General features: G+C 43.6%; 1 protein-coding gene across 1 annotated transcript in view; it reads right to left on the reverse strand.

The window, feature by feature from the left end:
- NINL (ninein like) overlaps window positions 1-15,676 on the reverse strand; it is an 87,376-nt gene that overhangs the window by 45,107 nt on the left and 26,593 nt on the right. The window contains exons 2-4 of the mRNA XM_075267397.1: window positions 15,367-15,560; window positions 9,470-9,572; window positions 6,530-6,696 (exon numbers count right to left, since the gene is read on the reverse strand). Of these exons, the coding sequence (XP_075123498.1) occupies window positions 6,530-6,696; window positions 9,470-9,572; window positions 15,367-15,549 (453 nt within the window). The 5' untranslated portion in view covers window positions 15,550-15,560. The remainder of the gene's footprint in view (window positions 1-6,529; window positions 6,697-9,469; window positions 9,573-15,366; window positions 15,561-15,676) is intronic.

The raw sequence follows: 15,676 nt of genomic DNA on the forward strand, positions 1-15,676 counted from the left end.
CAGACATGATGACATAAGTCAACAGCGCCGAGAGAGAGGATGCCCGGCGGCCCTTCAGGTAAGTATATCTGTGTATGTGTACTGTCTGGGGAGGGGGCTACTGTGGACCATTTCATGCTGTGTGGGGAGGGGGCTACTGAGGACCACTTCATGCTGTGTGTGTGGGGGCCACTTCAGGGCAGATTGTACTGTCTGTGCGGACCACTGCAGGGCAGATTGTACTGTCTGTGGGGACCACTGCGGGGCAGATTGTACTGTCTGTGGGGACCACTGCGGGGCAGATTGTACTGTGTGGGGGTCACTGCAGGGCAGATTGTACTGTGTGTGTGGGGTCCACTGCAGGGTAGATTGTACTGTGTGGGGGCCACTGTGGGGCAGATTGTACTGTGTGTGTGGGGTCCACTGCAGGGCAGATTGTACTGTCTGTGGGGGCCACTGCGGGGCAGATTGTAGTGTGTGTGGGGGCCACTGCGGGGCAGATTGTACTGTGTACAGACCTTTCAGTACAAGCTCTGTAAAGCCCCATTCACGCGACTGTAATTTGTGGGTCCGCAATTGTGGATCCAAAGAGTTTTAAGGTTAAATTGTCGTTTTGGCACTCCGCGATAATTTATTGGGTTTTAGGTTACAGTTTGGGCACTCGGTCTCTAAAAGGTTCACCATCACTGCCATAGACCATACTGGGGTCCATGTGCTTTTTCCAAAGTGTCTGCATGGGAAGGGCGGACAGAAAAATAGATTGTGATCTACTTTCTTGTCCGCATGATTCGTGCGGGCAGCACATGGACCCCATTATAGTCTATAGGGTCTGTGTGCTTTCACTGCACACCGCTTATCAGTGTGTTCAGTAGTCTGTTTGGGGGGTTCCCATGTGGACTCCCCGGACGGATTACCAAACGCAGATGTGAACTAAGAGTAAGAACCAGTACACCAGAGGATATCACTTTAATAGCTGTTACATACAGGGGAGATGTTGTTCATTACAGAAATGAAACAGTATCATATAAGCCCAGCCTTACAATACATGTCACCTGTATACGAATGGCTGTTTACATACAGGTGACGTACAGTGAAATGCACTACTCACTACTGCTATTAAATACTGTATGCAGTTCTTCAGAACCGCATACATTTTTTGGTGGCAGTAATGAGCAGCATATGCATGCATGTCACCTTTAGGGCCCATGCACACGAAGTTTACGTGCGCGCATTTTAGCATAACACACGTGTATAGAATACACATGTAAAAAATAGCAGTCCCACTGACTTGAATGGAAATTTTTACATGTGTAAAAAATGCGTCACATTTTTTTGGCGCTGTTTTTTACGCGTGTAAAAAATTCCATTCAAGTCAATGGGACTGCTATTTTTACACGTGTATTCTATACATGTGTATTATGCTAAAATGCGCGCACGTAAACTCCGTATGAATGGACCCTAAGAGTCCATCTCCAGGCATACTGTACAGGCCGATAAATCCAGCTCAGACCCCGCACAGATCAGCTGTTCCGGCGCCTTACAGAATTATGGAAATACGTCTCTATACAGAGCAAATAAAACCCTAAGAGATTGTAGCAGTCCTTACTACTGAGCTCAGCCACCTATCAGCAGCCACCGCCATGTTTGTAGTTGCTATAGCAACTGACATGGCCTGGTGACATCTGAGATTGACCCAGGGTGTATTCCTCATACGGTAGTCCATTCCTGGTGACAATATCTATGCTGTACCTTTCATTTTTGTCTTTATAGGGATTGTCCAGGATACTCATCTGGCTCCCCCTTTGCCACTTCTCTACTGTACTTAGTTATCAGCTTGATCATCTTCAACAACATTGTCTACAATGGTCAACATCTGATGCTGGTCAATGCCCCAGTTTAGCAGCAAATTCAGTATCTTTACTTTAAGGGGAGGGATGGAAATATTCTGGAAACACTTATATTTTTGCCTTCTGCTCAATCCATCCCTGGCTGGGATGAGTATTAAAGGGATTCTACCATTAAAAAACTTTTTTTTCTAGGTAACACGTCGGAATAGCCTTTAGAAAGGCTATTCGTCTCCTACCTTTGGAAGTGCTCTCTGCCACGCCGTTCGTTCGAAATACCGGTTTGTACCGGTATGCTAATTAAGTCTCTCGCAGCGATGGGGGCATCCCCATTGCTGCTCGAAAACCGACTCCAGCACTGCCTCTGTCTTCTTCTGCATCCTCCCCTTCCTTCTTCGGCTTGACGTCGGACGCCTGCGCAGTACGCTCTGTTCGGCGAACTTGCGGTGTCGGCACTATGGCCGCAGGCATGCGCAGTACGTTCGTCGAAGTTCGCCGAACAGAGCGTACTGCGCAGGCGTCTGACGTCAAGCCAAAGAAGGAAGGGGAGGATGCAGAAGAAGTTAGAGGTGGCGCTGGAGTCGGTTTTCGAGCAGCAATGGGGACGCTCCCATCGCATTTTCTGCGCTGGGGGAAGCCCCCATCGCTGTGAGAGAACTAATTAGCATACCGGTGCAAACCGGTATTTCGAACGAACGGCGCGGCGGAGAGCACTTCCAAAGGTAGGAGACAAATAGCCTTTCTAAAGGTTATTCCGACGTGTTACCTAGAAAAAAAAGTTTTTTAATGGTAGAATCCCTTTAAACATGGGCTTAGAGGGAATGGGGTGCAATATAAGTAATCATGGGTAGTAATTGTAGGGAATGCTTTATTATAACCAGGATAACCACTTTAATTTTTTTCAATTCAAAAGTTTTATTTGGTTTTCCAGAATTTTTAAAAGAACAGTACAAAAGTTAAAATAATACCACAACTGAACATCAGATCATATACAGTACAGAGCATTACCAGGCAAACAACGCCAAAAAGAGATAAAGCGAGGATCACAAAATCTCGTGTATTATCATGAGCACAAAATGAAATAAAATAAATTGAATAAAATAAAATAAAACAAGCTGTCAAGGATGAGAAGAGATAATATCAGTGCGAGAAGTCCGCTCAGGCGAACCGCCACAACAAAAGAAGGTAGGAAGAAGGTAGGAATCCGATCACCAAGGGAAGAAAACATATGAAAGACAGGAGTAGTCAAAGTCTCCACCAAAGAAATCGAGCCAGAAAGCGCCATCAATCCCCCATGGCGGCAGACGCATCATTCGCAGGCTCCGATTGAGCCAGCAAGCTCTTCCGAGCCTTTGGCGACTTGTTTCTTCCCGAAGAACAAGAGGGATCCAGGGAGGTGGCTGGTAGTGCGGGGACCTGTATGGAGTCCTCCTGGACTGGCATCCATGAGGGGATAGAGATAGGAGGAATGTCCAGTACCCCCCATAAGCGATCTAGGTCTTGGGGTGAGTGTATAGCATGCCTCTTGCCATCATGTAAGATCGCTATACCGAAAGGGGACAGCCAAGCATAACGGAGACCCTTCGCCTTTAGAAGATCCAAGAGGGGCTTAAGCAATCGGCGTTTTTGGAGAGTAGAAGGCGCAAGGTCTTGGTAGAGCTTCAGCGTGTGTCCCTCGTATGCCAAGGCTGCCTTATCTCTGGCTGCTCTAAGGAGGTACATAGTATGTGCAGAAGAAAAGACACACCCCGCGGTGGGTCCTTGGGGCTAGGTTTAGGGCAAACTGACCTATGGATCCAGGGACATCACAGAGGCGGCATCCTCACCCACCAGTGAAGTGAAGACTTCAGCGGCTATGAGGGGGAGCTGGTCCGGCAAGTAGGTCTCCGGTAGGCCTCTAATGCGGAGATTTCGACGACGGGACCAGTCATCTAAGGGCTAGTTCACACGTGAGCAAAGGGGAGGTTTTTGACAGCGGATTTCGCGTCAAAAACCTCCCCTTTACAATGGTGGTCTATGCAGACCGCCAGGCTTCTTTTCTCCGCTAGCGGTGGGCTGCTGCTAGCGGAGAAAAGAAGACACATGTCCTTTCTTCGGGCGGAAGCCGCGCGGCTTCCGCCCAGCGGCAGCACCCTCCTATGTCGGCTCATTCATTTGAGCCGACAGCGGAGGGGAAAGCCACGACCGCACTGGTCGCAGCAGGCGGGTTTTGACCAGAGAGAGACGCGGCTCGCCGCGTCAAAACCCGGGCGGGCAGTTCACGTGTGAACTAGCCCTAAATCCTCCATCGCCAGATACGTATAATTGTTATGTGCAGCATGAGTGTCCAAACGCCCCGAGACAGATGAGACTGTTTGCAGGACCTCTCCCTGGCGGGACTCTAGTATGTCTAACCCCTTTCATTTTAATGGAACTAAACTTCTTTTCAGCATGGAAAAGTGATTAACATCTTGTGTAGATGATTAAAATCTTGCAGACCGATGTGGATTTTTCCCAGATGATCAAATTGGAACATAAAACTCTCCTTTGTATGCAATGGCGGTATTTGTATGAAAACCAGGACCAGATCCGCTATACGGAACATGTAAACCTGGATCTAAAATGTCAACCATCTTTCAGGTATTTCTGATTTGAACAAATACCCATAAAGACTATGCTGTCACCTTGTGGTATAATTGTAAAACTTCACTTTGGTCCTTATGGACTTGTCTTTCTTCAACCTTATGTCACTAAGTTCAATTTGCAATAATTAGTCTTTTCAATACGTAGAACATTGTGAACAGTCAATACTGGGGCCTCCTACTGATATGGAGAGATTTTACTCATCACTAGACCTGCAGTCCTTAAGTAATGTGTAAGATATAGCAATATCTAGCAAGTCAATGTCAGAGGAAAGGACTGCTCAGCCATTCCTGTGTGTCAAGAGAGACCAAAAAGTGAAGGCCAGCAAGGGGCCTGCAACCACTTTTCTTAACACTTTATGTAGACCAGACAACCCCTTTAACTTTTACTCAGTCCTATTGGGATTAGCAATGTTCTTATATGCATTGAACTATAAAACGTCACTCAGCAAATCTGCACTAATTCTACTACATATGGACGTCCATATAGTCAAGGAAGACAAAGCGTGTAAGAGTTACAACCATAGAAAAAAATATACTTTTTAATTATTATTTTAAAATTTATTTAGAAGAGTCTTAGGCCTGATTCACATCTACGCATGAGTTTCCGTTCGGGGATTCTGCTTGGGGACCTCCCGAATGGAAAGCTAATCCGCATAAAAAAAGTGGCTACCTTAGGAAACCGGTGGACCCTGTAGACTAAAATGGGGTCCATGTGGTTTCTGCACAAAAGAATGCAAAGAGAAAAGTGCTTTTCTCTCCGCATGAAAAATCGAATGGCCCAAACACAGATGTGAACTGGGCCTTAGCAGGGGTGTGTTCTCCCTGCTCAGTCTTCCACTCCTGCCGCTTGTGAGGATTATTGGGTAATGGCTACTTTTGACTAATATAAGGCTAAAACCATCATGTATTTACAGATTAGGCACGGTGCCATTGCTAGCAGTGACACCACTTCTACCATCTGGAAGCTGCTCTCAACACTAAATATTTTCTGCCTGTCCTCCATACTAAATCCTATGTGAAAAAGTTTGATGTCTTAAAAATGGCCCTAAGAATTCCATACCACGTAATACATACTAGTCGCTTCTTTCTTTGCAAATAGTAAATATATGGTACACTAGCCTCTGCCCGCGACTTCGTCTATGTGCTGTTGGCGTCGATGATCTGCCTATATTCAGCAAATTGCTGCTGTCAATGGTTTGCCTGCTCCGGCGTTTCGGCAGCTCTTAAGCTGTCCTGCTGCTGAACTTGTTCCTCACGCCATGCCTGTGATTGTTGCGGCATCTCAGCAGCTCGCTGGCACTCCATATAATGAGTGTGTTGTTGGCGTTGATGATCCGCCTGCTCCAGCGTTTCGGCAGCTGTCAAGCTAGCCTGCCGCTGAACTTGTTCAAAAGTTTATCGTTGTCAATTAACAAAATGAAGTGAATAAAGTGAAATCTAAATCCCATCAATATTTGCTGTGACCTTTTACCTTTGCTTTCCATGAATTCTTCTCGGTACTGGCAGACAGTTTCTGAAGGAACTCAGCAGGGAGGTTGTACCCGCCATCTTGAAGAACTAAGCACAGATCCCCTGGGAATGTAGGCTTAATAGGCTGCTGATGGGGCCAAGAACATAAAAAACCATTACCCATAAGTGCCCACTCCTCATTTGATTAATGCAAACCGCAGTACCAATAGTACCAGCAGTACTAGCACCTGTGACAGTATTCACTCATGTCATGACCCTCGACATGCCCATGTCACCGCTGAGGCCCAATTGCAGTCCTCAGCAGTTAGGAGGCCAAGAGAGTTTGCTGGACACTACAAGGAGGCCTAAAAAAAGTTAAAAGAAGGTACAGTACGGTTCATACTGAAGTTGTTGGACCTGAGATGAATCTGGGACCCGAGCCACCCGAACCCAAAACACATCCTGAGAGGTTTCCCCATCTCTAATCATGTACTTTTTTAATCTGGACATTACAAAACAATTTTTTTTTTTTTAACTACAGTTCAAAAACCTAAAAGTTTCAGATAAAGAATAAATAATGTTCAGTTAATGCATTTAGATTTGGAGAATTCTCCTACAACGTATCATCCCCACCTCTACACTCTCCAGCGAGGACGAGCGTCTCAGCTGACTTTTCCTCTGGTCTTTATCGTGCAAATATTTGTTGGCCTCATTTTCAACAGCTTCACGCTCAGGATGTGTACGTCGGCCATATCTCTTGTTACCTTTCACAAATTTAGGTTGTACCTCCTCGGGGATCACTAAAAACAAGAAAAATACAAGAACTTTCAAATGATCGCACCAACCTTAATGTTCTTAAAAACTTATGAAAAAGTCTCAAGTAGCCTCTGTACACTCCTTAGGTTACGACTACACATACTAACAGAGCATCAGTCACTGGACATTACCGCTTATTTAGGGGCAGCACTAAAATGTTCCTGATCCTTTCATTGATGGAGCAAAGCATTGCACATAATGGGGGAGATTTACTAAGTGAAATGTGCCAGAATTCTGGCATAATGTGCACCCCAAAAAATAGTAGGTGCACCACATTTGTACGGAAGGGGGAGCATTTCTGTCCTAACCTATGTCAAGTAATAGGGGGTGTAAAGCTAGACTATACAGCCTAATAATGCACAAGACACTTTGGAAAATCTTGTACAGTTAAACTATCTAGTCTAAGGAACTGATTACCTGCATATCATGTACATGTCCTGCCTGCAAAAAAATTCTGACGGAACGCATACGTGATATGACGAGATGTGAATATCAACGTCTCTAATCACACAACAATGACCTTTTTGGACGATAAGTCCGGAAAAAAAAAAAAGGGGGAAGCATGTCTATGGGTCAGTGAAAAAAAAAAAAAAAAAGACATGCAAAATAAAGAAAACAAAACAAAAAAAGGGGGATCATCTGCTTTTTGTAGACGTGAAAAGTGGATCAACTATGGACAGCACACCGTCCACAAAAGAGTGGGATCAGGTGCAGCTTTTAAATGCAGACATGTGAATGAGGCCTAAACTTGCATGGTTTGAAACTTAGATAGTATTAGTAAATCTGTCCCTCTGTGTAATAATCTCAAACAATTTATGGCCAGAATAAGTGAATAAAACTTCTAAATTTTATTTGGAATATTAAAAACACATATATATACACATATAGTGATGTCTCATGTGAACGAGAGAAAAAACCCCGGGCAGAAACCCATGTGACAACTGTGCCTTGATAATAGTTGCACGAGTTGAGAAAACGGTAGGGGGTTAATCATGAAAAGCAAGGACCCACCCAATGTATGTAGGTAGGGCTTTGTGAGTAGAAATACTCTGTTAAAAAGATTGCAGACGACTAACTGCAGAAAACTGCAGGAAATAGAAGCAATGTTAATCCAGACTATCCTCCCTGATGGTGGCTATTGGGGGTAGATCACATATAGTCGCTGTAATACAACTATCCTTAGAATACACCCTGATAATAATAAATGTGGGTTCTAAAGATCACAGGAAAGTTGTGCTATGTGTGAATTGATGGATATAACATGTTTACTGTATACTCGCAATCAGGAAATTCTCCAATCGTACTATGCGTGATACAGTGCTCCTAATTGCATAGACTAAGCAACAGTTTAATTACAAGCTGCTACAATCCTATAAGCTCATATTAACGGGTCTTGAACGACATCCACTAAATATCAGGACATCCTTACACACCACCGTATCGCAGCTCTCTATGTCAGGCAATAGTGGAAGATGTTTAACCCACAAGCCCCTGAGACCAGCGCTCGAGTGGTAAGTACAAAATCTCTCTACGCGTTTCCCCTGGTAGATATGACAGGTTCATCAGGAGAGTAAAACTTTCTGCACCGATAACTAAAGACCCTACAATGAAGGAATGCGGTAAAAACCACAGTTCTCGGCGCCCTGATGGTGGACGCCGATACTTCTGATGTTAAGCCTCTGTGTAATAATATTTCCTGAGTCATATATCAGAAGTAGATAGGCCTCACATAGGTTAGATAGGTTCACATCTGCGTTCAGTATTCTGTCCGCATGAGGGAGTCCGCATGGGGCCCTCTCGAAAGGAATACCGAACGCTTTGACAAACGGTGAGCACTGAAAGCACACGGACACCATAGACTATAATGGGGTCCGTGTGTTTTCCGCGTGGTGTCCGCACGAGTCATGTGGAGAGGAAAGTAGTTCATGAAGTACTTTTCTCTCCGTATGACTTGTGTGGACAGCGCACGGAAAACACACGGAGCCCATTATAGTCTATGGGGATCTGTGTGCTTTCACTGCATACCGCTTGTCAATGCTTTCGGTATTCCATTCGGGGGTCCCCATGCGGAATACTGAACACAGATGAGAACTGGGCCATACTCTCCAGCAGAAATGTCTGCAACTGAAAATCCATTCCATACAACTCATTAGGGTTCCTACAAGTTCCAGTCTGATGAGAGGAACCGTCACAGACATTTCTGCAACAAATATACCCTAAAGCTAGCCATATGCTCACCTGACTCCAGCATACACATGAGTGCTTGGCTGGACTGAGCTGTGCATGTGTACTGAACTGGGAGAGAGGAGCAGCTTATCTCCATGTGTACAAAAGAATTAGGCAGTTAAACTGTAGCATACACCATCAGGAGGTCTCCAAGCAAACTAGATGGTCAGCCAAACCAGTTGGATAACATGGATTTGGCCAATAAACGTATAATGTGTATGAGTAATTTAACAGTTCAGCAGCTAGATCTTGTCTGATCCACTCAGAAAAACTGCTGTAGTGCTGAACATGAACTCGATGCCGTCTAATGAAAATGAGATGACTCTGCCCATGTGACCCAGTCTATACAGCTAAGCTAACAAAGATAAAAAGAAATAACTACATAACTACTCTGAGTCTTTTAACAACCAGTAAAATATATATATATATTTAAAGTTTGATTTTTTTTTTCCGTTTTAATGTGCACATTTAAAAAAAAAAAAAACAAGTAAAAAAAAACCCATAACAACAAACCAATAATACTAATATTACCTGGTTCTAAATAACTACTCTCATCATCATCATCAGAGATGTTGATGTCGATAGTCGATGACAGGACAGCCACAAATCCTTCTTTAAACTCTTCAAAATTAACCTAGAATAAATGAATATACATTATTATTATCTCAAGTGTCTATATGTCTCAGCCGCTCAGAATGTACCATAAAAGGGTTGTCTTTTCAGAGGGGTTCTCCTTTTCAGGGTCCTCTACAACAGGTATATAATGGGGCTTCAGGGCAACTAAACACTTGCTGCCATCTAACCATTGATTGCTTGAAGTACCAGCACCAGAACACTGGGTTACAAACTTATCTGCAGGGGGCAGTCCAACTTAGGGCTAGTTCACTAGTTTCCGCCGTGTGATTTCTCCGCGCAGCAAGCCGCAACGGGATGCTGATGCGGTGCATCGAAATCCCATTGCGGCATCATGCTCCTGATTAGGCCTAAATGAATGGGCCTAATCGGGAGTGAGTCTTACGCCGCAGCTGAGTCAGCCATGGAATCCGCGGGAAGATAGAGCACAATGCTTCTTTTTCCCACTAGCCGAAAAAAAAAAATCGCTAGTAGGGAAGAAAAGTGATCGGCTCCCACTGAAATGAATGGGAGCCTTTTTTGTAGGCGGATTCCGCGTCAAAATCTGCCTGCAAAAACTCTGTGTGAACAGACCCTTAGATAAACCCTTAAAACAGGTTGCACATGACCGTGTATTAACCGGCAGCAGTTAATGAATGTCACCGGATGTCACCTGTGTACCGACCATGCTTCTGAGGCCCCTTTCATTCAATGAAAAGGATCCACGGAAGCAAAACCACAAAATCGGACAGGAATAGGACCTGTTCCATATTTTACGGCCTGGAGTGTCGGTCTGCACACAGGATTTTGTCATTCACGGTCATGTGTACAGGCCCATAGAAATGAATGGGTCAGTGTGCTATCTAGGAAAACCCAGGCTACCACACTGACCAGTCATACGGTCGTTTGTGAGGGGGCTTAGGCTGACGCCCCACGTTGCAAAAATGCAGTTGTTTGTTGCAGATTTTGCAGCGTTTTTTTTTTAGCCAAAGTCAAGAATGGCTATAAAAGGAATGGTAAATATATAGAAAGCTCTTATACTTCTAACTTAAGCTCAATCCACTCTTGGCTTTGACTAAAAAAAAAAAAAAAAAAAAAAAAAAATGCAACAAAAAAAGCTGTTTCTGCAACGTTGGCCCTCAGCCGTTATCATCAGTAATGCATGCATGGTTATGGCCCATACCATTGAATTTGAGGTGGATTCTGTTCCAAGTTCAGTAGCCGTTTCAGCTCTGATTCTGCCTCATATTGCATTCAATGGAGGCAAAGGGTGCTGGAACAAAAAGTATCCTGCTCAATCTTGCCGCGGATTCCTTGCCTGATTCAAATGTATAGGCTGCAGCTCCAGACATCCCTTGGCTAGGCCTCAAATGTCTGCCTTGTGAACATAGCCTAAAGCTACATTCACATCTGCGATGAACACTCCATCGCAGAATCTAGTGAAAATCGGTGGAGGAAAAAAGTCTTGCATGGAGGACTTTTTCCTCTGCCGATATCAGTTTGAAAAATGACGGACACCCGATGGACCCCATTGACCATATATGATTCCATATGTAATTGCTATTTTAGTGGTCCGCTTCTCTGTTGTTCAGGTCAACCTAATGGACCCAAACAAAGGAGATGCAACGCTCGTGTGAACCTACTGTTCTATTCACAGTAGTATTCGTATAAAAGGACCATGGTGCCATTCTGCATTTATGAAGATTAATCTGATGGATACGTGTGATATTTTGGCAGCTCCTTGTTCTCCTGCCGTGTACAAGGGAAACTGAGGTGAATACATCTCACTTCCCTGTGCATACACCAATGGCGCATTGTGTCCACATCTCATCTCTGGCAGATTAAACCTTTAGGGTGCATTCACACTGAGTAAACGCTAGCTTATTCTGAACGTAAAACACGTTCAGAATAAGCGGCGTCTAAAGCAGCTCCATTCATTTCTATGGGAGCGGGGATACGAGCGCTCCCCATAGAAATGAATGGGCTGCTTCTTTCACTCCGTGCAGTCCCATTGAAGTGAATGGGAAGTGCCGGGGTATACGGCAAGCTCTGCTCATGCCGGAGCGTACACGCCGGCACTCCCCATTCACTTCAATGGGACTGCACGGAGTGAAAGAAGCAGCCCATTCATTTCTATGGGGAGCGCTCGTATCCCCGCTCCCATAGAAATGAATGGAGCTGCTTTAGACGCCGCTTATTCTGAACGTGTTTTACGTTCAGAATAAGCTAGCGTTTACTCAGTGTGAATTCACCCTTAAGGGAGTCTGTCAGCAGAATATAGCATATCAAACTAGCAACATAGTTAAGATAGGTCAGGCTCACCTGAATGATGTCATGTCTTTAACCCCATTAAAATTTGTGCCCTCGTTGCTGTATTAGAGAGTGTTGGGTGTAGCTGTTAGGAGCAATGGCGCTGCCCTTGGTGCTCCAGACTGCTCATTTGCATATTGTGAAAAAATTAAGTTTGGCATTAATTTTCATGTGGAAAAAGGTATTACACTGAGGTTTAATGTGCTTCACCCTGGTGACAGACTGCCTTTACAAGAAACTGCCCAAGCAAGCCACAGATGGGGTCACTGGGTATGGGGTCCTTAACCCTTACAGCGTAAAGACCTGCTACTTGTTTAGGGGCCCCACACCTGGTACTGTCTGTAGATATATATATATATATATATATATATATATATATATATATATATATATAGGAAACTGTTTGAAGGTGTTAAAACATTTGATCTCAAGGATATAAAAAAGGGTAAGAACAAACAAACATAAAGCGCATAAGATAGTTGCATTAACCACATCAGACGCAGGAATGTAATGCTCTTTGGTTCTGCACATTCTTTAAAAGAACAGAAAGCTGCTAAGTTACATCAAACAGAAGAATACAAATACACACAATACACAAATAGCTCAGAATGACATGAACAAACACACACACAATGTACATTCATATACAGTCCTATGAAAAAGTTTGGGCACCCCTATTAATCTTAATCATTTTTAGTTCTAAATATTTTGGTGTTTGCAGCAGCCATTTCAGTTTGATATATCTAATAACTGATGGACACAGTAATATTTCAGGATTGAAATGAGGTTTATTGTACTAACAGAAAATGTGCAATATGCATTAAACCAAAATTTGACCAGGGCAAAAATTTAGGTACCCTTATCATTTTATTGATTTGAATACTCCTAACTACTTTTTAATGACTTACTGAAGCACAAAATTGTTTTTGTAACCTCACTGAGCTTTGAACTTCATAGCCAGGTGTATCCAATCATGAGAAAAGGTATTTAAGGTGGCCAATTGCAAGTTGTTCTCCTATTTGAATCTCCTCTGAAGAGTGGCATCATGGGCTACTAAAAACAACTCTCAAATTATCTGAAAACAAAGATTGTTCAACATAGTTGTTCAGGGGAAGGATACAAAAAGTTGTCTCAGAGATTTAACCTGTCAGTTTCCACTGTGAGGAACATAGTAAGGAAATGGAAGACCACAGGGACAGTTCTTGTTAAGCCCAGAAGTGGCAGGCCAAGAAAAATATCAGAAAGGCAGAGAAGAAGAATGGTGAGAACAGTCAAGGACAATCCACAGACCACCTCCAAAGAGCTGCAGCATCACCTTGCTGCAGATAGTGTCACTGTGCATCGGTCAACTATACAGCGCACTTTGCACAAGGAGAAGCTGTCAGGGAGAGTGATGAGAAAGACGCCGTTTCTGCAAGCACGCCACAAACAGAGTCGCCTGATGTATGCAAAAGCACATTTGGATAAGCCAGCTTCATTTTGGAAGAAGGTCCTGTGGACTGATGAAACAAAGATTGAGTTGTTTGGTCATACAAAAAGGCGTTATGCATGGTGTCCAAAAAAACAGCATTACAAGAAAAACACTTGCTACCCACTGTAAAATTTGGTGGAGGTTCCATCATGCTTTGGGGCTGTGTGGCCAATGCCGGCACCGGGAATCTTGTTAAAGTTGAGGGTCGCATGGATTCCACTCAGTATCAGCAGATTCTTGAGAATAATGTTCAAGAATCAGTGACGAAGTTGAAGTTACGCCGGGGATGGATATTTCAGCAAGACAATGATCCAAAACACCGCTCCAAATCGACTCCGGCATTCATGCAGAGGAACAATTACAATGTCCTGGAATGGCCATCCCAGTCCCCAGACCTGAATATCACTGAACATCTGTGGGATGATTTGAAGCGGGCTGTCCATGCTCGGAGACCATCAAACTTAACTGAACTTGAATTGTTTTGCAAAGAGGAATGGTCCAAAATCCCTTCATCCAGGATCCAGGAACTGATTAAAAGCTACAGGAAGCGACTAGAGGCAAAAGGAGGATCTACTAAATATTAATGTCACTTTTCTGTTGAGGTGCCCATACTTTTGCACCCGTCAAATTTTGGTTTAATGCATATTGCACATTTTCTGTTCGCACAAACCTCATTTCAATCCTGAAATATTACTGTGTCCATCAGTTATTAGATATATCAAACTGAAATGGCTGTTGCAAACACCAAAATATTTAGAACTAAAAATGATTAAGATTATTAGGGGTGCCCAAACTTTTTCATAGGACTGTAGATAGGTGCATACTGAATATATTACTAGTGTCAGTCTTGGGGGGGGTGCACGTATATATTTTTACCCCCTATTAACATGAAAAAGAAGTGTAAATCTTTAGTAATAGTCTCCCTCATTCAGAGTCTCAAATCCCCTGTATATTCTGAATTAGGCCCCATGTTGCGAAAAAGCAACTTTTTTTTTGTACATTTTGCTGCAATTTTTTGGAGCCAAAACCAGCGGTGAATTGAACAGAAGTTAGACGTATAAGAGCTTCCTATATATTTCCCATTCCTTTTGTAGCCATTTTTGGATTTGGCTCAAAAAAACGCAGCAAAATCTGAAAGGCAGAAAAAGCTGCTTTTCCGCAACGTAGGGCCTTAGTCTAAGGATAGGTTCACACCTGCACCTGGTCTCCTATTGGGATTCCATCCTCAAATCAGCTTGAAAAATGTGGTCTCTGCATTTTTCGGGAAAAAACCCGGCAGACCACAGTATAGTCTTTGATTGGGTTTTCCGTTTTTCAGGTCTCCAAACAGATCCGAAGAATGGAAACCCAAACGCAGTTGAGTTGTGAACCTAGAGTCAGGCTGAGGAATGCAGCTAAAAACACTGTGGAAAAAACTGCATTGTGCAGCGTTTTTCATTGTGTTTTTGATTAATTTTTCACTACGGATTTTCTTCCCTGATTAAACCTATATGGAAAACGCGAGTATTTCCACAGCGTTTTTTTTTCCAGCATTGTGTGGCTGGGATTAGCCAGAGTCACACTCGTTTTGCTGGTACTGTAAAATGAAGCATATTTTTTCTAAGGCTGAGGCCCACGTTGCAGAAACGCAGCTTTTTTTGTTGCAAATTTTGGTTTTTTGAGCCAAAGACAAGAACGGCTACAAAAGGAATGAGAAATATATAGGAAGCGCTTATAATTCTATTTTGTGATGAGTTCCCTCCTGGCTGTGGCTCAAAAACCACAGCAAGATCTGCAACAACATAAGACTGTGTTTCCGCAACGTCGGGCCTGCTGCTATTCACACAGTGAAATCAGTGCTAGCTGCAAAAATATGGCATGAGCGCCCTCAAGTGGTGGATGTAGATAGAAAGAATTTTAATTTTATGAGTAATATTTGGCAATGCTGGCCCCTAACTTGGTTGAGCCCCTGAAGACAATACCCCATGTACTGCACCAGCCATGACTTTGCATACAAATATCGATACACAAGTACATTACGGGATAGAAGACTTACTCTGGCAAGCAGATCATTTCCCAGAAGGGTTTGCAGAAGAAGAGGAAGCTGCGCCTCTAGATGGAGCTTGTGACAAAGGTCTGTCAGCTCATCTTTGTCCAGGTATCCAGTGCCCGTCGTGTCACAGCTGTTGAAAACCTCTTGAAGTTGGGACACATATTTATTCTCCTCTTCCTGGTCCATCCCATAGCCAACTGTAAAAGACATACATCGGTATTGATTCAAGATTGTCAAATAGAAACTACTATACTACTGGAGAACAATGGTTTACAATGAACAAGACAACCCCTTGTATACTGGGCTTTACACA

Source organism: Leptodactylus fuscus, chromosome 3 (genome assembly GCF_031893055.1).
Source record: "Leptodactylus fuscus isolate aLepFus1 chromosome 3, aLepFus1.hap2, whole genome shotgun sequence".
Lineage (NCBI taxonomy): Eukaryota > Metazoa > Chordata > Amphibia > Anura > Leptodactylidae > Leptodactylus > Leptodactylus fuscus.